This window comes from Calypte anna, chromosome 8 (assembly GCF_003957555.1).
Source record: "Calypte anna isolate BGI_N300 chromosome 8, bCalAnn1_v1.p, whole genome shotgun sequence".
Taxonomy (NCBI): domain Eukaryota; kingdom Metazoa; phylum Chordata; class Aves; order Apodiformes; family Trochilidae; genus Calypte; species Calypte anna.
Window position 1 is genome coordinate 112,984 of NC_044254.1, and position 20,171 is coordinate 133,154.

The 20,171-nt window shown below is 39.9% G+C and overlaps 1 protein-coding gene across 5 annotated transcripts in view; it reads left to right on the plus strand.

Moving 5' to 3' along the window:
- CEP350 (centrosomal protein 350) overlaps window positions 1–20,171 on the plus strand; it is a 70,299-nt gene extending 50,128 nt beyond the window's left edge. For all 5 annotated transcript variants that reach the window (XM_030454933.1, XM_030454936.1, XM_030454935.1 and 2 more), the window contains 9 exons: window positions 637–781; window positions 3,906–4,066; window positions 4,917–5,056; window positions 5,865–5,947; window positions 6,619–8,693; window positions 9,324–9,725; window positions 9,814–9,960; window positions 11,158–11,280; window positions 17,430–20,171. In XM_030454933.1, the coding sequence (XP_030310793.1) occupies window positions 637–781; window positions 3,906–4,066; window positions 4,917–5,056; window positions 5,865–5,947; window positions 6,619–8,693; window positions 9,324–9,725; window positions 9,814–9,960; window positions 11,158–11,280; window positions 17,430–17,591 (3,438 nt within the window). In that variant the 3' untranslated portion in view covers window positions 17,592–20,171. The remainder of the gene's footprint in view (window positions 1–636; window positions 782–3,905; window positions 4,067–4,916; window positions 5,057–5,864; window positions 5,948–6,618; window positions 8,694–9,323; window positions 9,726–9,813; window positions 9,961–11,157; window positions 11,281–17,429) is intronic.

A 20,171-nucleotide genomic window follows, 5' to 3' on the forward strand; every position in this document is an offset into this window, starting at 1 on the left:
TGTGGGGTAAAAGAACTCCTCATCTAGATTTGCTACAAATACTTTCTTGGAAAGCTTGCTGAGAAGATAGTGAGGTAAAATGTCATCTATACCAGAAATTACTTTCAAAGTATGTGAAAGGCTTGTGGTATAATGTTGCAGCAGTGAGAGCATTTTTGAAGAATATTTGCTCTTAGAATTTTTTGTCTGGCCTGAGAGAAATAATGGCCTCTTGTTTTACTCATTTAGAGTGGTATCTTGCATCCCGTACGTGAAATGGACCTTTTGGTTTCATAGATATTTGCTAGGAGTTCTTATTGCTGTGGTTGTTGCCAAATAAGAGGACATAAACTGTACTGAGCATCTCTGAGTCGGAACCATGTAAGATCACTTCAGTGGTAACAGGAGCCTAAGCAGGTTTACTCAAATCTAAGCTAAAAGTAAACAGCCAGCTATTGCTGCTCTTTCTATTTTTATTTTATTGTCTAGCAAACCAGGATTAAATTCTTCTAAAGATATCTGGTTCGGTACCACTGGTTTTGAGATATTCTCTAGTCATGTTGTTCTTCCCTTTGTTACTAGCTCCTGATGACAATTATCCGTTTGAAACTGAGCTTTAAAAGCCATTACATTTTCTGTCCTTTTCTTCTCCCGTAGTCTCCTCCCAAAAGCAGCATATCCATATCAAAGCAAGATTTCAGCAAAGGCAGCCACAGAACTGGAGGACAGCTACATTCAACTGTGAAGTCTCATCAGATATCTCACAACTGGTCTGATGAATCTTTATCTATGACACAGTCAGGTAAGTGAATCTACTTGGGTTTAAATTGCTTTTTCTTTAAACAAGTAAACTTGAAATGGAGGGAAATTGGAAAACTGCCTGGAAATTGCCAAGGTTTGGAGTTCTGTGGCAGTGTTTTCCTGTGATGTACTTTGATCACTTCAGCTTAACAAGGTCTTCAGGTAAGAAGATCTATATATTGTCTCTTTTAGAAAATGACACAGGTTTCAGAAAACGGGTATGAAGAAAAGAGTCATAGTTAAGATAACCTTAGAATTTAAAAATGCCAAGATTAGCTGTGCTTTTAACCAGTCATGCTTCTCCACCCCTCCTGTTGTAAGAAAGCAAAATATGGTTCAGTAGCTTATGAACATGCTTGTCCTCCTTCTGAATACAACCTTGCTCTGGAAGCTGTGTATCTGTTGCCAAGGCAGTATCAGTGACCCTGTTGGACTTGCACTAGAATTTTCAGAAAGAATGGATGCATCAGAACTGTTTTTATTTTTGGAGGAGTGTTTCAACTGTGTGCAGTAAAATAAAACCTAGGGTTGCAATTTGAGCTATAAAATACAAGATGTACTATATGGACTCTTTAGCAGTATCCAGGCTGGGTACCAATACATTAGAAGTGAACTGATACAGAGCAATTCTTTCCCTGGGGTTTGCAGGGCTTCCTGAGCCACCATTCTGTGGGTCACCTTCACCAACACTGTTCAACTCTGAAGTCCATTTTGAACCTTTCTATGCTTTTAGTCTCTAAAAAGATCTTTTAATCCACAGTGCTGTTGATACAGCGTCATGAAACACTTATTAGCAAACGAGAGAGTATTTTCCTGCTTGCTTTTTTGGTTTGTTTTGTTTTTTTTTTAATTCCCTAAATGGTCAGTAAGTCTTTAGTGGAAGAAGAATTAGTTGGCTCTATCATATGTGCTGGCTGTTGTTGATGGATAAGATACTGGTGTGCACATATATCCAGTCTTCGTGGTGCTTAATGTAGAGGACATAATCTTTTATGTTGTGAAGTTTTTTCCTTAATGCATCTTTAAAGTGCAATATAAGCACAGTAATTTTGAGTAAGGTATTCTGCTGGATAGATCAATTAATGCATTATACCTAGATATTTGCACTGGGATTCTGTCTGGAGGGCGGTTTGCAACACAGTGAAGCATTCAGCAACTTGATTAAGTTATTTTCAAGTTATGATTGAGAAACCACGTAGGGAAGTCATTGTGAAAAGTAGAGCAGGCAACAGTGATTGTGAAAATGTTTTTTTTTATTAAGGTATTTACAAGCTTTTATTTCAAATGCTGAAGATACAAGAGGCAGGAAGTCTATCAGGATGGTGCTGGTTTCACAATAAATCATTCCATTCTACAGAAACAAATCTTCCAAGCTGCTGAGTAGCAATGAAGTCATTCCTATGTCAGTCAAATGCATGCGTAGACAAGTTAGTCAAAGATGAAAGCATGTGCAGATCTTTCCCCTATGAGTTGATCTAGAAAAGCAGTAATTATATTATGGTCACTTACTGTTCGGGAGGAGTTGTTAATTACAGTGGCATCATAAGGTACTCCTGATTAGCAAATGCAATTCCATTCTTCTTGTGCTGCTTATTTTCTAATACTTTAAATAGTTAACTGTAGTTTTTAATAGAGAAAGAAGACAGTGGCTTGGTTGTATGTACTGGCTATTGATGATGGAATCCTTCGTTGTGATGGTTTGTTGTATTGAGGAATGAGATTAAATACCAAAATGTCCTGTGCTTGTTGCTGGCTGACCAAATGATGGCAGGTTACTTTCTAGGATGTTCAGTAAAGTAATTGATGCTTATGAGCATCCAAGCCTTTTGGTCCAGAAAACATTATAGTTAATATTCAGCATTAAAAAAGCAAATCAGCCAAGATACTTCTCCTAGGAGCTGCAGTTGTTGGTATAGAAGAGGAAGGAGGTCATCGGCTACAGGGAGGAGCTCTGGTGAGGCTATGTCAGATAAATATTTTGAAGAGTTTTTGATGCTTAATTGTAGCAGCACCAGTCTGAACCCAATGATACTGTTTTGCACTATGCTGGTTTAAAACAGGGAACAAGTAGACATATTCAGGTGGGTGGAAAAGAAAAAGTAATGAGACACTCTATAGAGAGTGAGTCTCTCTAATAATGAGTCTCTCTATAGAGACACTAAGAGGTTGCTATAGCATAAATAATGAAAATACCAGAGTTACTGGTAGAATGGGGTTATCATACATAGAGTGGATCTGAGCATCTGGGGACAGTGTCTGAAGAGAAAAGAGTTAGAACCTCAGCAGAAGGACTGAAACATCAGGCTAATGGGAGCTCTGGGGATGGAGAAGAATGGAGATCTTACTAAAATTAGGAAGGATAATGGTTAAAAAAATTTTTGTTCAGGTAGAAAATAGCTACAGTCAGTGATGACATTGCAGGAAGTTCTGTTCACTTGAACCTAAGAGAAGATATGCCAGGCTGTTTTGTATAAGCTATTATGGAATAGTCCACCACATGCCTAAGCTCAGCTCTGTTCCTGTTCACCCTGAATAAATCATCATCCTGAAGCCTGACAACAGTGAAAATTCTCTTCATTGCTTACATTAACTTTCCTTCCAACCGCTGACCAGTCAGTTGTCTGTTGTATTTAGTATGTATTTAGTATGGGTGGCAGGAAATGTAAGCTGGCCAGAAACCTAAACTGTTTTTGGAATCAAATGAAATTCTCATCAATGAAATGTACCATATAGCTTGACACTGTATATTGTGATAGTAAAAAATATTTCAGATATATTTTTAGTATACATCTTTCAGCTATATTTTTAAATATGTCAAATTAAAATAACTTTCTGCAACATCTGACATGATAAGCAGTTGATGCAATAGCAGCATAAATGTTTGGTAACAAGTTATTGTATGTATCAGAGTCTTTCTCCTCTAACTTAAATAAGATGCAACACTTTATTGTATGTTATGCAGCAGTGTTGTGAATCTGAGATCCTCCTTCATGAGTCTTATTGTGTTAAGGTTAACATGTTGACATTAAGTTTTTTGATATTTTGCTTGTATTTACTATATAACTTTGCACAGAACTGTTTTGTGAGGTGCAAGCTTACAGAGACTAAACCTAAATTTTTTTCAGAAACCACATCTGATCAAAGTGACATTGAAGGACGGATCAGGGCCCTGAAGGATGAACTAAGGAAAAGGAAGTCTGTGGCTTACCAGCTAAAAAAGGAGCAGAAAAGGAGACAAAAGGAGAGACTGAAGGCCCAGGAAGCCAGTTTGATCAAACAGCTGGAGGTTAGAAATACTAGGATTAAGGGTGAAGCAAAAGATTGTTAGCCTTGAATAAGTCATGATAGCATGGGTGTTGTTGGCAGAATGTTGTATCAACAACAATGTGCAAGACACATTGGCATAGAGGTGCAATCTGGCTATTTAACTTTTCGGTAATGAACCAAAGTCTTGAGGCAAAAATGCCATCCCCTTTTAAAATTTTTATCTTAATTGGGTTACTAGCAATGTTCAGAGGGCTTACAGATGTTTATTCATATTATTATCCTGGCTTTCATTAAAGAGAAATGCTCATGGAGTTTGTTTTTTGGAAGTGAAATATTAAAATTTCTAGGATTCACAACTGTAGAGCACAGAATCACAGAATTATCAGAGTTGGAAGGGACCTCATGAGATCATCCAGTCCAACTCTCCCACTAAGGTAGGATCACCTAGAGCACATTACACAGGACTGCATCCAGGAAGTTTTTTAATATCTCCAGAGAACGGGACTCCACAGCCTCCCTGGACAGCCTGTACCAGTGCCTTGTCACCCTCAGAGTCTTTCTTACATTTAAGTGGAACTTACTATGTTCTAGCTTGTGCCTGTTGCCCCTTGTCCTTTCACTAGGAACTACTGAGAAAAGTCTGGCTCCACCTTCCTTGCACTTACTCTTAAGATACTTGTAGACATTAATAAGGTCTCCCCTCAGTCTTCTCTTCTCCAGGCTAACAGTCCCAGATCTCTCAGCCTTTAGGAAGTTAAATAGATTGCATTACAGAGAAACTGAGTATAGTCTTTATTCATTAAGTATGTTTTGATTGCTGAATTGATGTTATGGTTTAGTAGACAGCTGTAACTGTTTTCCATGTGCAGTCATATGATGAGTTTATCAAGAAGACTGAAGCAGAGCTGAGCCAAGACCTGGAGGCATCACCCACAGCCAAACCTCAGATTAAAACTCCATCCTTAGCTGCTTCTGAAAAACTGAAGATCAAGGCACCACCACTCCATAGGTAAGAGGGGAAACTGCAGTGAATGCTGTGTTAGCATAAACCATGAGTTCAAGGAAAGCTGGTAACTGCTTTTCCTTAAAGCACTGGATGGTGGCAGTGGTCTGCTGACCCATTTGCTGATCTCATCTGACCCAAAACAGATAAGATGTGTACTGTCCCTGTAATTGTACACAGCTCGCTTTTGTCCTGCCCAGCCTTTCAGATCCTATTTTCAAGTTCTTCCTGAAAAATAATTTTTGGTTGAACAAGCTTTGTGCCAAATGGTTGTGTGAACTGCAGAGCTGAAGAAATTTTTTACTGTTTTGGTTACTCATTATGCTTGCCACACTGTGCTAGGCAAACCATTCATCTTTGCAACCTAAATCTGGCTTAGATCTTTAGTTTTAAAAGGTAGGAAATTCAACTGATTTCTGTACTTCCTAATGTAGTTTTTAAGCATTTCATCTTTTCTAACAGGTGGTGCAATTTTAGTGGCTTCAAGTAAAAAAAAGTATTTTCTTTTTTCTTCTGGCTGCATGAAGCCCTAAAGTTTGATTAAAGATGGCTTTCCAGGACACATCAAACCCTCCCATCTCTCTCTCTCTCTCTCTCTCTCTCTCTACCTCTCTCTCTCTCTCTCTCTCTCCCTATTTCTATTTTCTAAGGTCACAGTATGTTGACAAAGCAAACTGTTTATGTTGTCATTGGTGTCGTATTATAATTATAGATACTTGTATTTCCATTTTTATCTATTTAAAAAAACCAAACAACACAAACCAACACACTCTGGTGTAACCATGATTCATGCAATTTGATTTTTCAAATTCAGGCCTGAGACAGCTAAAAATTGGAAATCACTGGCTGAATCAGAGCGATCCAGAGCATCTTTGGAATCCATTTCAGAGCATGCAGGTATGTTACTGGAAGAATCTGTACTACAGATGAAGACTGGACTGTTAAAATTCTTTAATCCATTCCTTCTTGATTCAAGAAGAAGTTTTAAGAGAGGATGCAGACTTCGTAATATCATAATGATCAAGCTATATTGAATATTTTTGTTTAGTAGTATTCTGCTTTTGCTGCTTAAATGCATGTTCAGTATCTCTGAGATTTGTGTGAAACCATAATTAGGTGACAGACTTTTTCCTTTCTTTTGTTTCTTATTCCTTTATTGAGGAATGTAAGGAAACAAAAAATAGTAAGAAATTTGTAATAGGGTTTTTTAGATACTTTTCAATGTTTTGCTTATGATCATTATCTAATCATTACCATTGTCATTCTAATCTTTGTTGCGTTTGCAGTTTGCAGAATAATAATTGAGAACTTACCTTGAGCTCAGTATTGTCTGGCATTACAAAATACTGGTATATAAGGAGCAGAATCAGAAAGTGTTAAAGCCCTGGAACTGAAAAAACATTGCTCATGTTCGCAAGACAACTAGAAATATGTTTTCAAGGCACCAGTTTGTATCTTACTTTAGCATAGAAACCTTAATATTAATGCTGTTGTCTACAGTTGCATTTTACAGTAAAAACATGCAGGCTTATACAATCTGCTTAATTCACTTTTCATTTTCCTTCAAGACGCTGTGTCATCAGGAACTGAGAGATCTGTGTCTTTGCACTCCCAGAAGGTGGAAGTGACAGATTTTCATGCAGGAGAACCTTGTGGAATATCTGCCTTGATTTTAACATCACCAAAGAATTCCACAGCAGGATCTGGTGACTCCGTAGATAATTTACCCTCATCGTCTGTTCTTAAAGATGTGAAAGACATTAGCAGGGTAGCCCATGTGTCAGTGATCAATGTGGTAAATGCATCCAGTGGTGAGGCCTCCTTCAGTCATAAATCTGAGATACAGGAAGATCTGGAATACATAACATCAGAGCAATACAAGACTGAAAGTTCTCATGTTAAGCCTTTGGAGAGTTCTGATGTCTTGTTGACATTAGATAAAGAGCAGGAGAGCTCACTGGACCAACTTCCAAAGGAAGTCCTCCATTCTGGAGACAAACACACTCAGAAGGAACTCTCTAATTTGACTTTGGAAAGTCTTCATGGTACAGAAGAAATCTTAGAACAGAGACTGGCTGATAAATATGCTGTAACTGGCACTGGTGTGGAAGACTCTTCTCACAAATTGAGTAAATCAGCAGAGGAGAGAGATGATCTGCTTTCAGAACTCTCTAGTAAAAAAGAGCCATCATACCTTGAAGACTTTGAGGGATACTCCTCTGGAGAACAAACATCAGTTGAAGAATCACTTCCTGAGGAACATTACAAAGATGACTTTGAAGCATCTCTTCCCTCCTCTAATGGGGATGCTCAGTCACCTGCAGAGAACTCGCAGCACACGCACACCAGCAGTAGATCCACCAGCCCTGGTAGTGGTAGTGAAATCAGTGAACACCTCAGTGATAGGTCTCCCTCTCTCTCTGGCAGCATGCATTCAGAGAGATTATTGGAATTAAAATCCCCAACAGAATTTACGAAAAACACTGAATGCAGAGATGTGGGCCAAGAACAGGCCCCTGCTGAATCACCACTGTGGTGCCATGTCTCAGTCACTGAAGAAAAAGAAAATTTACCAAATTTTAACATTGGTGATAGAGTACTTGTGAATAAAATCCAGCCTGGAACATTGCGATTCAAAGGTCTGACTCAATTTGCCAAAGAGTTTTGGGCCGGTGTGGAGTTGGATGAACCTGAAGGGACTAATAATGGAACTTACAATGGTATTAAATATTTTGATTGCAAAGAAAAGCACGGTATTTTTGTTTCTCCTCAAAAGATTTCTCATATTATGGAAAGTATTGATAGCCATTTAGACACAAAAAAAGACGAAGACTCATTCTTCAACAATAGACTGGAGAAGCAGCACAAAGCTGAGCAGAAAGACAGAGGTAGTTCCAAACCTAGCAAAAAGGATGAAAGCCAGACAAGAGATGCAACAGGCAACTATTCCCAGGATAAAACTCCTGGAGGCACAGCTGTTTCAGAAGCCTTAGCTGGGGAAAGGCTTGATGAGCAGTCATCTTCTAAAGGAAACAGTATGAAGGAAATTTCTATAACTACTGAATCATTTGCCCAGGAAAAGTCAGTGGTGGATTATCTGAAGCATGTTGTAAAAGAGGAGATCAGCCTTGCTCCTCTCATTTCTGGTGTTGTGGGTGAGACTTCCACTTTTCAGTTGGATTACACCTCAGATTTCCTATCTGAGAAACTGGAGAGGCAGAAAACACTGGGGGAGGAGTGTGCTGAAAAGTTAGATGATCTCTCTCCTGGAGTTGTGGAGAAGTCTACAACTCCGCTTCTGGATTTGCTGACAAAAGAAAAGAACCAGTTAGAAGCCCAGCTTAGACTACCACTTAGAGAGGAAGAAAAGTCAAAAGACCAGCTGGAAAGGGTCAGTTTGCTGACAGACAGTCTACTCAGAGACTTTGTGAAGGACACGGTCAGTCAGTTACAGCAAATAAAGAAGGTCAGGAATGAGAAAATCCAGCTGAGCAACCAGGAGCTCTGTGATGTGAAGGAGGAGTCCAGTACCCCATCCCAGCAGGTAGAAAAGCAGCTTCCAGACAGACTGGAGACCTTTTTTCTAAGTTCTGACTTGGAAGATGAAAGAGAACTTTCCTCTCCAGATATGTGTCCCAGACCAGTGAGTAACAGACATTTTGTGCTAATTTTAGGAGTTGATCTGTCCTTTGATGAGCACATCTGTGTGGCACCATTTTGTTTTCTCCCAGGTTCTCTTTGGTTATGTGGATGTTGCCTGTCTGCATGTCTTTTACATATGTGTTCCTGTGTGTCCCAGTTTACAGTTTGTTTTGGTAGCCCCGCAGGCTGAAAGACGTATTTCAGCACTTGAAAGTGAAAAATACAGTGCGACTGCTGCTCATTCACTAAAGCAGCCATCACTTGCTCAAAGCTTTTGGGCTGTTGGTTTGCATTGAAGGCTTCTGTTAAGTGAAGTGAAAAGTTGTATGTCGCGTTACTAGTTTTTAAACCACTCAGCCTTTCATAAACAGTTAAACATGAGGACAAGCAGAGTGACAGATATACCATCTTTTAACCCCTTTAGGAACACTCTGAAAGCAGCCATCATGAGTGGTAGAAACCCCAGGTATTTGAATGAAAATATTTCTAATTTTACTGTGGGCTGTTTATTATTTTTCTGAGCATTTGTGAATAGGTTGCCAGTTACATCAGTGGAACTTTTGAAAGTGTAAGTTGTTACACAACAATGTAACACCAGTTTTATATTTATCTTGTGACTCTTAATTCACAGGAGAGTCCAGTGTTTGGTGCCAGTGGTCAGGAAGAGCTTGCCAAAAGACTGGCAGAGCTGGAGCTCAATCGGGAATTCCTGAGTGTTCTGCGGGATGATCAAGACTGGTTTGATGACGACTATGGCCTGAGTTCCCATAAGGTCCAACAGAAGCAAGCTGAGGAACCAGTGGTGCTGCCCAAGACAGAACCACAGAAAGTGCCAGCAAAGCCGTGTGAGGAGCCTTTGGCAGTCCCTCAAACTGCAGTGGAGGTGGAAAATATGGTGCATGCAGCAGTTGAGGAACTCTGGAAACTGAAAGAACTGGGTCATGAGCTTCAAAGCTTCAGCCTTCAAACCAATCTTAGTAGTACCCTCAAAGTGCAGGACACAGATAGGATAAACACGCAGGTTTATAAAAAGGTAGTGTCTTCAAGCATTTTGTTCTTGCCTTTTGAATGTTTACCATGAACAACAGTAGCCTTAACTTTTACTTCTTTCTTTGTTAAAGGTTGTCCTTGATTTAACAAGAGAGATCTTTGGGGAAATCTTTGCTGAGGACCCTAATCTAAATCAGCCCATTTGGATGAAACCATGTAGGATCTCATCTACATATTTCCGACGTGTAAAAGATCCAAATGACGTAGGTGAAATCAAGGTAGGAAGAAATCTTTGTCATGCAGGGAGAGTGAGACAAAAAAGACTGCACTCACATTTGCCTGAGTGTTAAAAGACACACACAGGTGTGTCCAAGCAAGAGAAGAGTTGAGAAATAAGGTGACAGACCTGAAAGATAGTTTGTAAAAATGGTTCTTTTTCACTCAACAGATTTGCCTCTCTGTCCTTTTGGCTAGTACTGCTTGCTTTTAAACTTAGTCTGTGTAGTAGAACTGTCAGGGTGACCTTGATCTTGTAAAACTGGTATACTGACAGACTGCTACTTTAGCAGATTTCAGCGGAACTCAATATGGATATATTGGCATGGATCCAATGGTAGGGTTGGGCCAAATGGGATGAACTGGACTTATTTCTCAGAAACGCTGGTGTCAGTCTCACTGTGGACAGTGGGAGTTGCCCAGAGGGACTCAAAATTTCATCAGTGAAGGCATTGTTGTATTTGGCAAACCAGAGGTCTCCTACTATTGGTGGTGGGGCTTAAGAAAGGCCAAAACCCCAAAAAGTTAGAGCCTGACTGGACTTAGGTTAAACTTGCAGGGCTGGACATTTGGAGAAAAGCTGTCTCCCTGAAAGCGTTTAACAAAGAACCTTTCATCAGGGCACAAAGAAAGATGTCCACCTCTGATATTTCTTCTGGAACTCTTTCGGGGGTTTTTTGTGTGTGTATTTTTATTAACCTGCTGTAGATACAGCATGGTAACTGTTTAGAAAGTACACTGTTTAGTAACAGAAACTGTTCACTGTTTTTGAAAAGAAACTGTTTAGGATGTAGATTACTCTGTTAGTTGAGAAGACTTTTGAAAGTGTGTGGCAGGGAAGAGCAAGGGCATAGGACAAGGACACCACATTCCCACCCTGCTTTTCTTTACTGTCCTCCGATTATGCCATAATCTTGGCAGCTGGTTGTACTGTTTAATTGAAAGGTTCTTATCTCAAGATTGTTACAGCAGTTGGGTGTAATTTTTTTCCCCACTTCTGATTTTAGTGATTGTTCTGTCTGTCTAATGCTGCCTCAAAGGCTTTTGCTGTAACTTTCTTGCAGACACTGTACATCTCTTTGCTGAACAAGTGTTATGCATTCTATAATGTGATTTTTTTTTTTTTTAGAGTAGGAACTTTTTGCAGACATTTCATTTCTTAGCACAAATATGATAAATCTCACCTTAATGTTTCATAGAGCTTCATTGCAGCTGAAGTACTGAAGTTGTTCAGCCTGAAGAAAGAACCTAATCATAAAACAGACTGGCAGAAAATGATTAAATTTGGGCGGAAGAAACGAGACCGAGTGGATCACATACTGGTCAGTGGAAGAAAATATGCAATCAAGTCATATGCTGTCTGCTGGACTAAATTAGTGTGGCATATGATTGTATTTTTCAGCATTTGTTTATGGTGTTTAAAGACTACAAGGTGTGATAGAAAGTATTTACTTTTAGAGAGCACCCTATTCACAAAAATCAAGGTCTAGTGCCAGTGGACTGAAGTGACTTGAACGAGTTCTCTGTTGATGCCTACTGATTTGACTTGTGTATGAATTTGACCACTCCCAAAACTTTAAAATGTGAATTTAACAGAACGAAACAGTGAAGTGTTTGACTCAAAAGAGATAAAACTTTCCCTTAGGGAAGAGAATAATTTTTCTTCTTACTTTAATTTTAATGGGTTTTATTTTGAAGTTATATTATTTAGCCACAGGCCGTGATACTGAGATCTTAATAGACCAGACTTCTAACCAGGTTCAACTGAAAGGTTGCAGAAGTTGTTTGGTTAGAACAGCAAAGACTTTGAAGGGGCAGTATGGGCTATGATAATCCCAAGGACAAGGTAACCATTTCTGCAAAGCTAAACATCGAGCAGGACTTCTGCTCCTGTAGTCCTCCTCTTGAAGCACTTGATGCAGCTGCCACTGGGAGAGAGGCAGTTCAGTGTTAAAACTGTGTAAGATAGAGCATGTCTGGCTGTGTACTAGTTTTTGAAAGTTACCTATTGGCTTGTATTGCAGGATGTTTAACATCTTTATTGGCCATAATGAGAGTGAACGTTATGCTTGGGAGTATGAGTCGTCATTAACACTGTGCTTTACTTAATTATACCTGAAATTGAGCCCATCTAAGTAACTTAGAGTCATGGGTAGTGTGGTCTTTTAATTGCCCATCAGTGGAAGGTTTCCAATACAGGCTTTTTCCCAGGGGGTTCATTCTAATTGTATGTAAATAGAGTGAGTATCTATGTATGAGACCTCCATATCCTGGTATTCTTGATTCTGGGAAATGGAGTTTGTTAAGGCTCGCACAAAAAAATCTTCTGTTTAGATCCCTTAGAGAACTAATAGTATGACAACCATGCTTGTGTACCAATTTACAAGTTTCTTTGAGCCATACCTGGAAATAAAGATTCCTGACTAGGAAGAAATTGTTCTAGTTGAAGGCATCCAAAGTGCTTTAGGTGGAAATAAGTCTGAAGTTCAGACAATCTGGTCTGTGATTTACGTGCAGCCCCTGACATCAAAGATTAATGGAGCTTTGACAAGCTTGGCTTAATAAGTGATGTCTTTAATTTTATTTTGTTCTCAAAAGAATATGGTAATAAAGTTTTAGCTGGAGACTGGGAATAACTGTGAAGATTGCAGCATGGCATGCTTTAGGAATACAGTAGTCTCAGTGGCATTGGTAACAAATTTTTACTGTAATGTGAGAACACTATCAGAGAAACTTCTAACCAAAACCTAACATTTTTCTAACCAAAAAGTTCTCTTACCTTGTTTTATTAAAAACTCTGTTAAAAAAAAAAAAAGTTTCTAGATAGCTTTTCTTTCTTTCCTAGTCAGCCTCCAACTTGTGCTTAAGGTCATGAGTTATGTGGAAATGCAAATCCAGAGCCATAAGTGGCTATACAGGTCTGTGAGAATCTGGCTGTCTGCTAGTAGCTCACAGTGTAGTGCTAAAATGAGAGGTTAATTTTAGTTTTTTTTCAAATTTTATTTAAAGTCTATTCAAGTAGTACAACACAGCAATTTTCTGAAAGAGAAACCAAGGCTTTTTTTGTAGGTTTAGGTGCTGTGGATGCTCCTTCAGAAATCACAATTGAAAATACTTTGAATTCCTGAAGATTTAGCCAATACACACCTCTTGCAGTGCACAGGGGAAGTCTTGTGAGTGCATATATGAGATGTTTGATTCTCCACATTCTTTTGCAGCTTGTAAAGACAAAATGTTTAAAATAAAACTATCATCTTTTTAAAGCATAGGCAAATGTTCTTAGTCTTCTGCTGTTTGCAGTTAAACTTTGAGCACAGGTCCTTCCCACTTTCTTCATTTCCACTTCAAGTAAAACTAACCCTGAAACAATAACATCCTTTGGTGTTTTTCTATTAAACAACTATGTATTTTTAGTGACTTTGAGAAGTTTGAACACATCTGACTATCCAATGCTGTCTGACCCAAGAGGCAGGCAGTGGGTTTTTGAGACAGAGGAAGGTGTGCCACCTTCTCCAGCATATTAGTAATGACTTTCAAGTAGTGGCATCATCTGCCTTGGGTGCTCTAAAAGCAGAAGCCAGGGCTGTTTGCTTTCATTTCCTCTGAAGGCACAGAAGCAAGTGCCAAACTATTCTGTCCAGCTTAATCTCGTCCTGATTATCTCTGGAAGTGTCTGTTGTTTCTTGTCTCCACCAAAGGTTCAGGTTTGCTGGGAAATCACACAGCTGTAGAAGTAGCCTGGGCTTCACTAGTGCTCTCTGATGATGATGGGTGCTGTGGCTGACTAGCCAGCCAGTAGACTTGCTGGGATCTAAGGGGAGGAATAATTGGATTAGTCCTTCACCTCCTTGCTCTGCTGTGATCTTTGCTACTTCTTCCAGTCACTGCATCTTTATTTGCATTTTCACTTTTGTCTGTGCTTTCCCAGCTCTGATACCGAAATAGTTAGCTGTGTTTTTCTGCCAGTGACAAAAACCCCATCTGCCTCTTCTGTGTTTTGCAGCATTGTTAACTTTGATCAGGCATCTATGTCCTCAGGAATCATTTGTGAAAAGCTGCTTTGTTTAAAATCAAGGTGAAGCAATGTTTAGGTGTTTGCTTTCTTCTTCACATGTCACCACCTTTATTATGTGTACACTAGCTGTGCTCTGTGGGAGAGCTGCAAATGTCCATGTAGACTGAGGTGCTGCCTTTTGGTAAATTTGCACCTATTTTAAACTACATCAAGAGCCCTCGTGTCTCCTCATTTGAGTTCAGCTGCTAATAATAGGCTGTTTCCACTGCTTTTTTTTTTCCCCACTTGGTTCTTCAGACAAAACTCCTGTGCTGATCTGCTTGCACAAGCTCTGCTATTGCTCTCCCTGCCATCCCCACCCCTTTTACCTGGAGCTGGAGAAAGCAAAGCTCACATGATGCTGCCAAACCTCCGTGTTCAGTTTTCACACCTGAGAAGCCTGCCAACAGAGTGCTGAAAAGTGCTTGATCTTCTGATCTGTTGACTTAACAGCCAGACTGTTTCTCCCTGTGTGGTTTTGAACACTGCAACAAAGCAAAGCTGTTCAAAGCTGGCCGAACTGGAAAGCTGGCTTCTGTGGCATCTAAGGTCCAAACCCACAGGGAGTGCAACAGTGAAAGCAGACTCAAAGCCTGCTTGAGCACAGTCAATCATCTTAATATTTACAGGCACTCTGAAAGTGAAGGGCTGAGAGGATGCACCTGCCTGCCCTCCTTCTGCTGGCATTCTTCCAAGGCAGCAGTTTTGTTCCTGGATTTTTATACTTTTCAGTTTCTGAGTTACCAAGTGACTCCTTAAATGTAGTTTATTTTGCAAATACATGTGGTTTTGAATGGTAACCTTCAGAAACTGAAACTTTCTAATTTACTTTCTAAGGTTTCCTTCAGATCATATTGTTTTAAATATTGGAGTTTGGGTACTGGGGCATTTATTACGTGACCAGCAGTTTCATGCCTACCTCATCATCTCTGGATTTCTTTTGTGTGCATGCTTACTTCTTTTTAGAAGTGTTTAAGAAAAACAAACAAACAAAAAACAAACAAGCAAAAAAAGTTCACAAAAAACATACTACACAGCTTTTTACCTTGTGTCACTATTTATCTTTTCTTATAGGATGGAATCCAATTTTGTTAAAAGTGGTTTTTTTTCTCCTGACATTGCCCAAATGCAGTTTCTCTCTGGTATAGAGAGCTCACTTCCTGGTATCAAATATGTGTAGTTTTACTTATGAGAATGTGCAGGAACTTAAATGCTGTGCATATACTGAAGACAATGCAAAGCCACTTCCATGAAACCACTGCTAAATATAAGCAACTTGTCTCCATTGCTTAGAGGCAGTTTGTAATAATGCAACAAATGGATCAGACATTTCCCAGGTGAAGCAGTCGCAGCTGCCTTGGCTCAGATGTCTGCAGTTAGGGCTGCAGAGCAGCATGGTGGTTCCCACACGTGTTCCAAATACAATATAAACGAGACTGCAGCTGCAGATTGCATGTTCTCTTAGTTTTCCAAAAGTATGCTTGAGGAAGTCTTCCTGATGCTAAAGGAAATTGCACACTGTGCCTCTGAGAAAGGAGGGAATGAGAGAGGCAAGATAAAATTAATCACTGATACTGTTTTTCTTCTTTGATCTTCTGCTACTGTCTGACATCCAGTCTTTCTCTGCCTGGATCACATTACCTTGTTGTCCTCTCCAGCTTACTTGTGTTTCTTTACCCCATGAATCTTTTTTTCCATCCTGGGCTGCATAGTAAAGGAACTGCCCCGTCACATTGTTGCAGGTGACATAGAATAAATAAATAGCAGCTTGATGTAGATATCGGGGTTTGCTTAAGGGACAGTGAGATCAGAGTTTTTAACCTGCGTAATTATTTTACTTGCTTGCTTTCCCTCACCTCATTGTTAACATTCACTAGGTCTCAACTTTGCTTCCCAGCAGTGGGTTACTGCTGGCCTTGGAGGCCTGAGCTGAAAATTGCATCAGTTGGTATCATGCAGCTTCTCATGGTTACCAGCCTTGGATGTCACTGATCAAGGTCCCTGGGCATTCCGCAGCATCTGTCTCCACCCACCTTCTTCATCTCCAGGATCTTCCCCCATTTCTCCCTTTGGGGCTACAGTTTTCTTTCCCAGACTACTTCTTTTTGGGAACCCTACTTTGTGGCACTCTCTCACATGACCCATCTCTCACTTTTCCTAACCTGTGATGCAGACACACAACAGATGATCAGTCTCCAAACTGGTGCTTCTATCTTAGACCTCTTTATTGGTGGGAGGACTTGGCACATGCTGCTGCTGTTTTGTCCAGGGTTTATAAAAATTTACAACCAGCACATACCATTTGCAGGCAGCAAGCTGCTTCTTGAGGGAGAGTTCAGAACTCTCATTCAGACACAAACCACACTTGTAACCAAAGCCTTATGAATGGCTACAAACCCTGCATGTGTGCCTGGCCCACACATCTGTGTGGACAATGTAAAAGTATTTTTAGTTCAGTGTTACATGATTAACAGTCAGATGGGCTTTCTGCTGAAGCTGAGGAAAGAAGGAGTTGTTAGCAAGTTTTCTCTGCCCCTTTAAATATCAATGATGGTTGCATCCACTTTTTCTTTTCTCAAAATCCTGAGCTTTGTTAGGATGTATCTGTCATACTGAAATGGCCACTGAGAAAAAAAATTTTTAAAGTGCAATTGGGTATGTTCAGTTTAGAGAGCTCTTGATAAGATTTGATTTGCTGAATGGAATTATGTATTTCTGTCTGTTACCAAAACACTTGTCAGTGACCAGTAAAGCAGGACTTTTCTTGTCAACAATTCAAGAATGGAAGGACACAAACACTTTTCAAATTATTTTTTTTTTTTTAGCTGTGATGGGCCAAAATTCCATTTGTAACAATGCTTTCAAATCCAATGAAGCATGGAGTATTCTCTGTGGATGAGTTGTAATGCAACGCAAGCCAGCATAAGAGTTAGTTATTTGCATTAGGTTTTCCAATTCTTGCTCAAATACACTGAACTGCAGTAGGGTCTTTTCCTCCTTCACCTGTTGAAGGCCTTTGCGTGTTTTCTTAGCAGTCTAAGCTGCATGGAATCAGCCTCTTGCAAATGAGTGATCAGGGATGTTTGTTTTGTTTTTTTTTTAATGGAGCTTCTGCCGCTGGCAAGAATAGCCCATTAGCTGAGTTCTTTCTGATGAAAACTTGTGCAGGAACTTGAAATCCTTTAAAATGGACTACAGTCAAAGGTAGAAAATGTTCACAGAGTGAAATAGCCTGGTTCCAACAGATCTGTGTTCATTTTGCTATTCCAAGCATTTCCTATAATCTCTCACAAAAAGACAGATATGTTGTTGGCAGATGCACACTGTTTTGGGCAGCTTCTGGAACTTTGCAGGAGTGTTCTCCTAGAGCAACAGAATTCTAACATTTGTTTTGCCTTTTCCTTTCTACCCTCCAAGGTACAGGAACTTCATGAGGAAGAAGCCCAGTGGGTGAACTACGATGAGGATGAACTGTGTGTAAAGATGCAATTGGCAGATGGGATCTTTGAGACCTTAATCAGAGACACCATTGATGTACTGAACCAGATAAATGAGAAACGGAGATCGTTGCTTGTCTGACAGTGCTGAAAATCAACTTACAGCTGCCTGACCACTGTGTCAGGGACCTTTCTGACTCCTGAGGTCCTCTCTACCCTGCAAGCACTGCTGATGGATTTCCACACATGGAGTTCAAAGGAAGTTCAGATTTGATTTAAGGAACCTGAATTTTGATCTATTGCCACTCTGGACCTCGCACTGGATTTACTGTTTGGAACAAGCTCATTCCTCACTTGAGGCTGCATTTTGGAGCGCTCAAGACTGTTAATGTGCCAATGCAGTTGTACCCCATAGCTGTCAGCAGCTCTCTGTGGTTGTGGCCTGGTGCTTTTAACATACTCAGCCTGTGATCTGAAAGGGTTGGGTTAAGTTAGGATGTTGGCTGCTTTGCTGGAATGAGTGTCAGCCATCAATAATCAGCTTCTGTTTAGAAATGCGAGTAATTTGGACAAGAAACAGTTTGGTCAGGTCTTAGTCATAAGTGAAGACTTACCATACTGGACAGTGTTATAATACCTCTTGTCCTGCAGCCCTAACAATGTGCATCAGTTTCTTCTGCTCCAGAGCCCATCCAATTTCCTTCTCTGTGAATCTGGTTTTCATCTTTCTTCTATGATGTGGTACCACCTATGATGCCAGGCAATCCAGGGAAATTAGATAATGTTGCTTTCTGTATTCAAGTAAAGGATTTTTGCTGCTTTTCCTATGTAATTTGCTTCAGTCCCAAAGTGGAGCAAGATAAAGGCTGCCTAATGTCAAGTGTGAAAAATGAGCCCATGGACAACTTTCCTTCTTCATGTAGCATTTCTTCTCTTCCTGGAGCACTAACTGCTCCCTTATAAGAGATACTCAGGATTTTCTCAGGCAGAAGACATGCAGGAATGGAAAACATTTCCTTGCAAAAATTCGCCCTTCAGTCCCTCAGCTTCCTCCCTCACTCACCTAACAAACCAGCCATTACTTGAACAACTTAGAGAACAGTGTGTTCACCAAAGAGAGCAGTGTACAGTGCTTGACTGTCTGCATGGGTTTTGCCATGGTTTTTATTTATTTTCAGATAATTTATTAAGTGGGTTATAGGAGGGTAGTGGCTTTTCCGTTGGTCTGCGGGTTTGGTGTGGCTTTTCTGATCTGTCCACCAGCAGAGAGAAGGTTATACTGTTGGGGAGCACTGAAGATCATATGCCTGTTGTCTTGCTGGCTTGGATAGCACTAGTTTAGTACCCTCAATAGAAGTAGTAACTATTTTTACAGCTGTTTGGGCAGAAGGAAGCTGTGTCTAGGAAATGGCTCTATTTGTTTGCAAGGATGACCATTTATTTTTGGTAGCAATCTTTGATAGGAGCAACCCTAAAAAAAACCCTTGAATGTACGTGAATTATCTTCTCAGTACCTCAAGTGTGTTGAGTTGCTTTGAGTTGAGTGTATACTCAAAACCTCGAGTGTGTTGAGTATTTGTGGACTGATGATTACCATGATGAAACAATGGTCTGTCTGGGTTATGACTGGTAACGAGGAGGTATGGGGAAGCCTGGAGTCTTGTGAACAGAGGCTGAATTCTTTTATTTCCTCCTCTCCCTAACCTTTCCATTATAAAAACAAGATGATATTTCTGGGTCTCGGTTATCTCAGTGCAACACCATTAGAAGATTCAAGACTGAGACATTTTTCTGAGCCCCATAAAAACTGTTTAGGGCAGTGGTTGTCATCACTGGGGAGATGTGGTTCCCTCTTGGGGAGGATCTCAGTGCAAAGTGGGAAAGCCCAGGGTAGTGGAGAAGGAGCACCTCTCTCACAGCAGGATGCTCCCTGAGCCAAGCTGTGAAAGATCAGTACTTCTGCCTTTTGGAAAAGGCTTCTTGCTCATAAGGTGGAACAAGAGATTGCAAAATCCCATCTTGTTCACTTTCTTCCAAAAGTGGCCTTAGCTTTTTACAATACTTGAAAAAGTGTGTACCTGCAGAAGATCTTCAGTAGCACAGTGATAGAGATCTTTTACGTGACTATTCTGAGAGGAACTGAGTGCGGTTCCCACTTTCATATCCCTTTACTACCTTAAGAACATTAGGAAAAAAAGCTACAGAGAAACTTACAAGAAAACTTATAAGGTATTTAGTGCATCTGAAGTGTTTACAAATCAACTAAAGTGGAGAAAAGTGAACTATTGAACTTCTTTGTAATTTAAACATTAAATGCAAAGATGTATACAGATGACAGGGGAATACTGTAATTAACCTGCATTTACTAGTTTTTTCCCTTGACTTTGCAGAGCCTTTTGATATACATTTGCAAAGCTGCCTTTTCAGAGTCTCTGTCTCCCTGTGTACTGTGCTGTGGAGGTGCTGAAAAGAAACCCAGTTACTGTATATGTGTAAATAACCTGGTTACTTGGTTCTTGGGCCAGTTTCAGCTAATGTTCACATCCAGAGCAGCTTTGCACAGTAGACAGACCCAAGGATGTTGAAGTTTTTGTTGTTTTGTTTTCTAATTAAGAATTGTAAAATAACTAGGATGCTCCCTGTGTATACATGTGTAAATATCTTTGGTAAGCAAAATGTACTTTATGAGAAGAATATCTGTAAATAAATCTGATTTATAAAT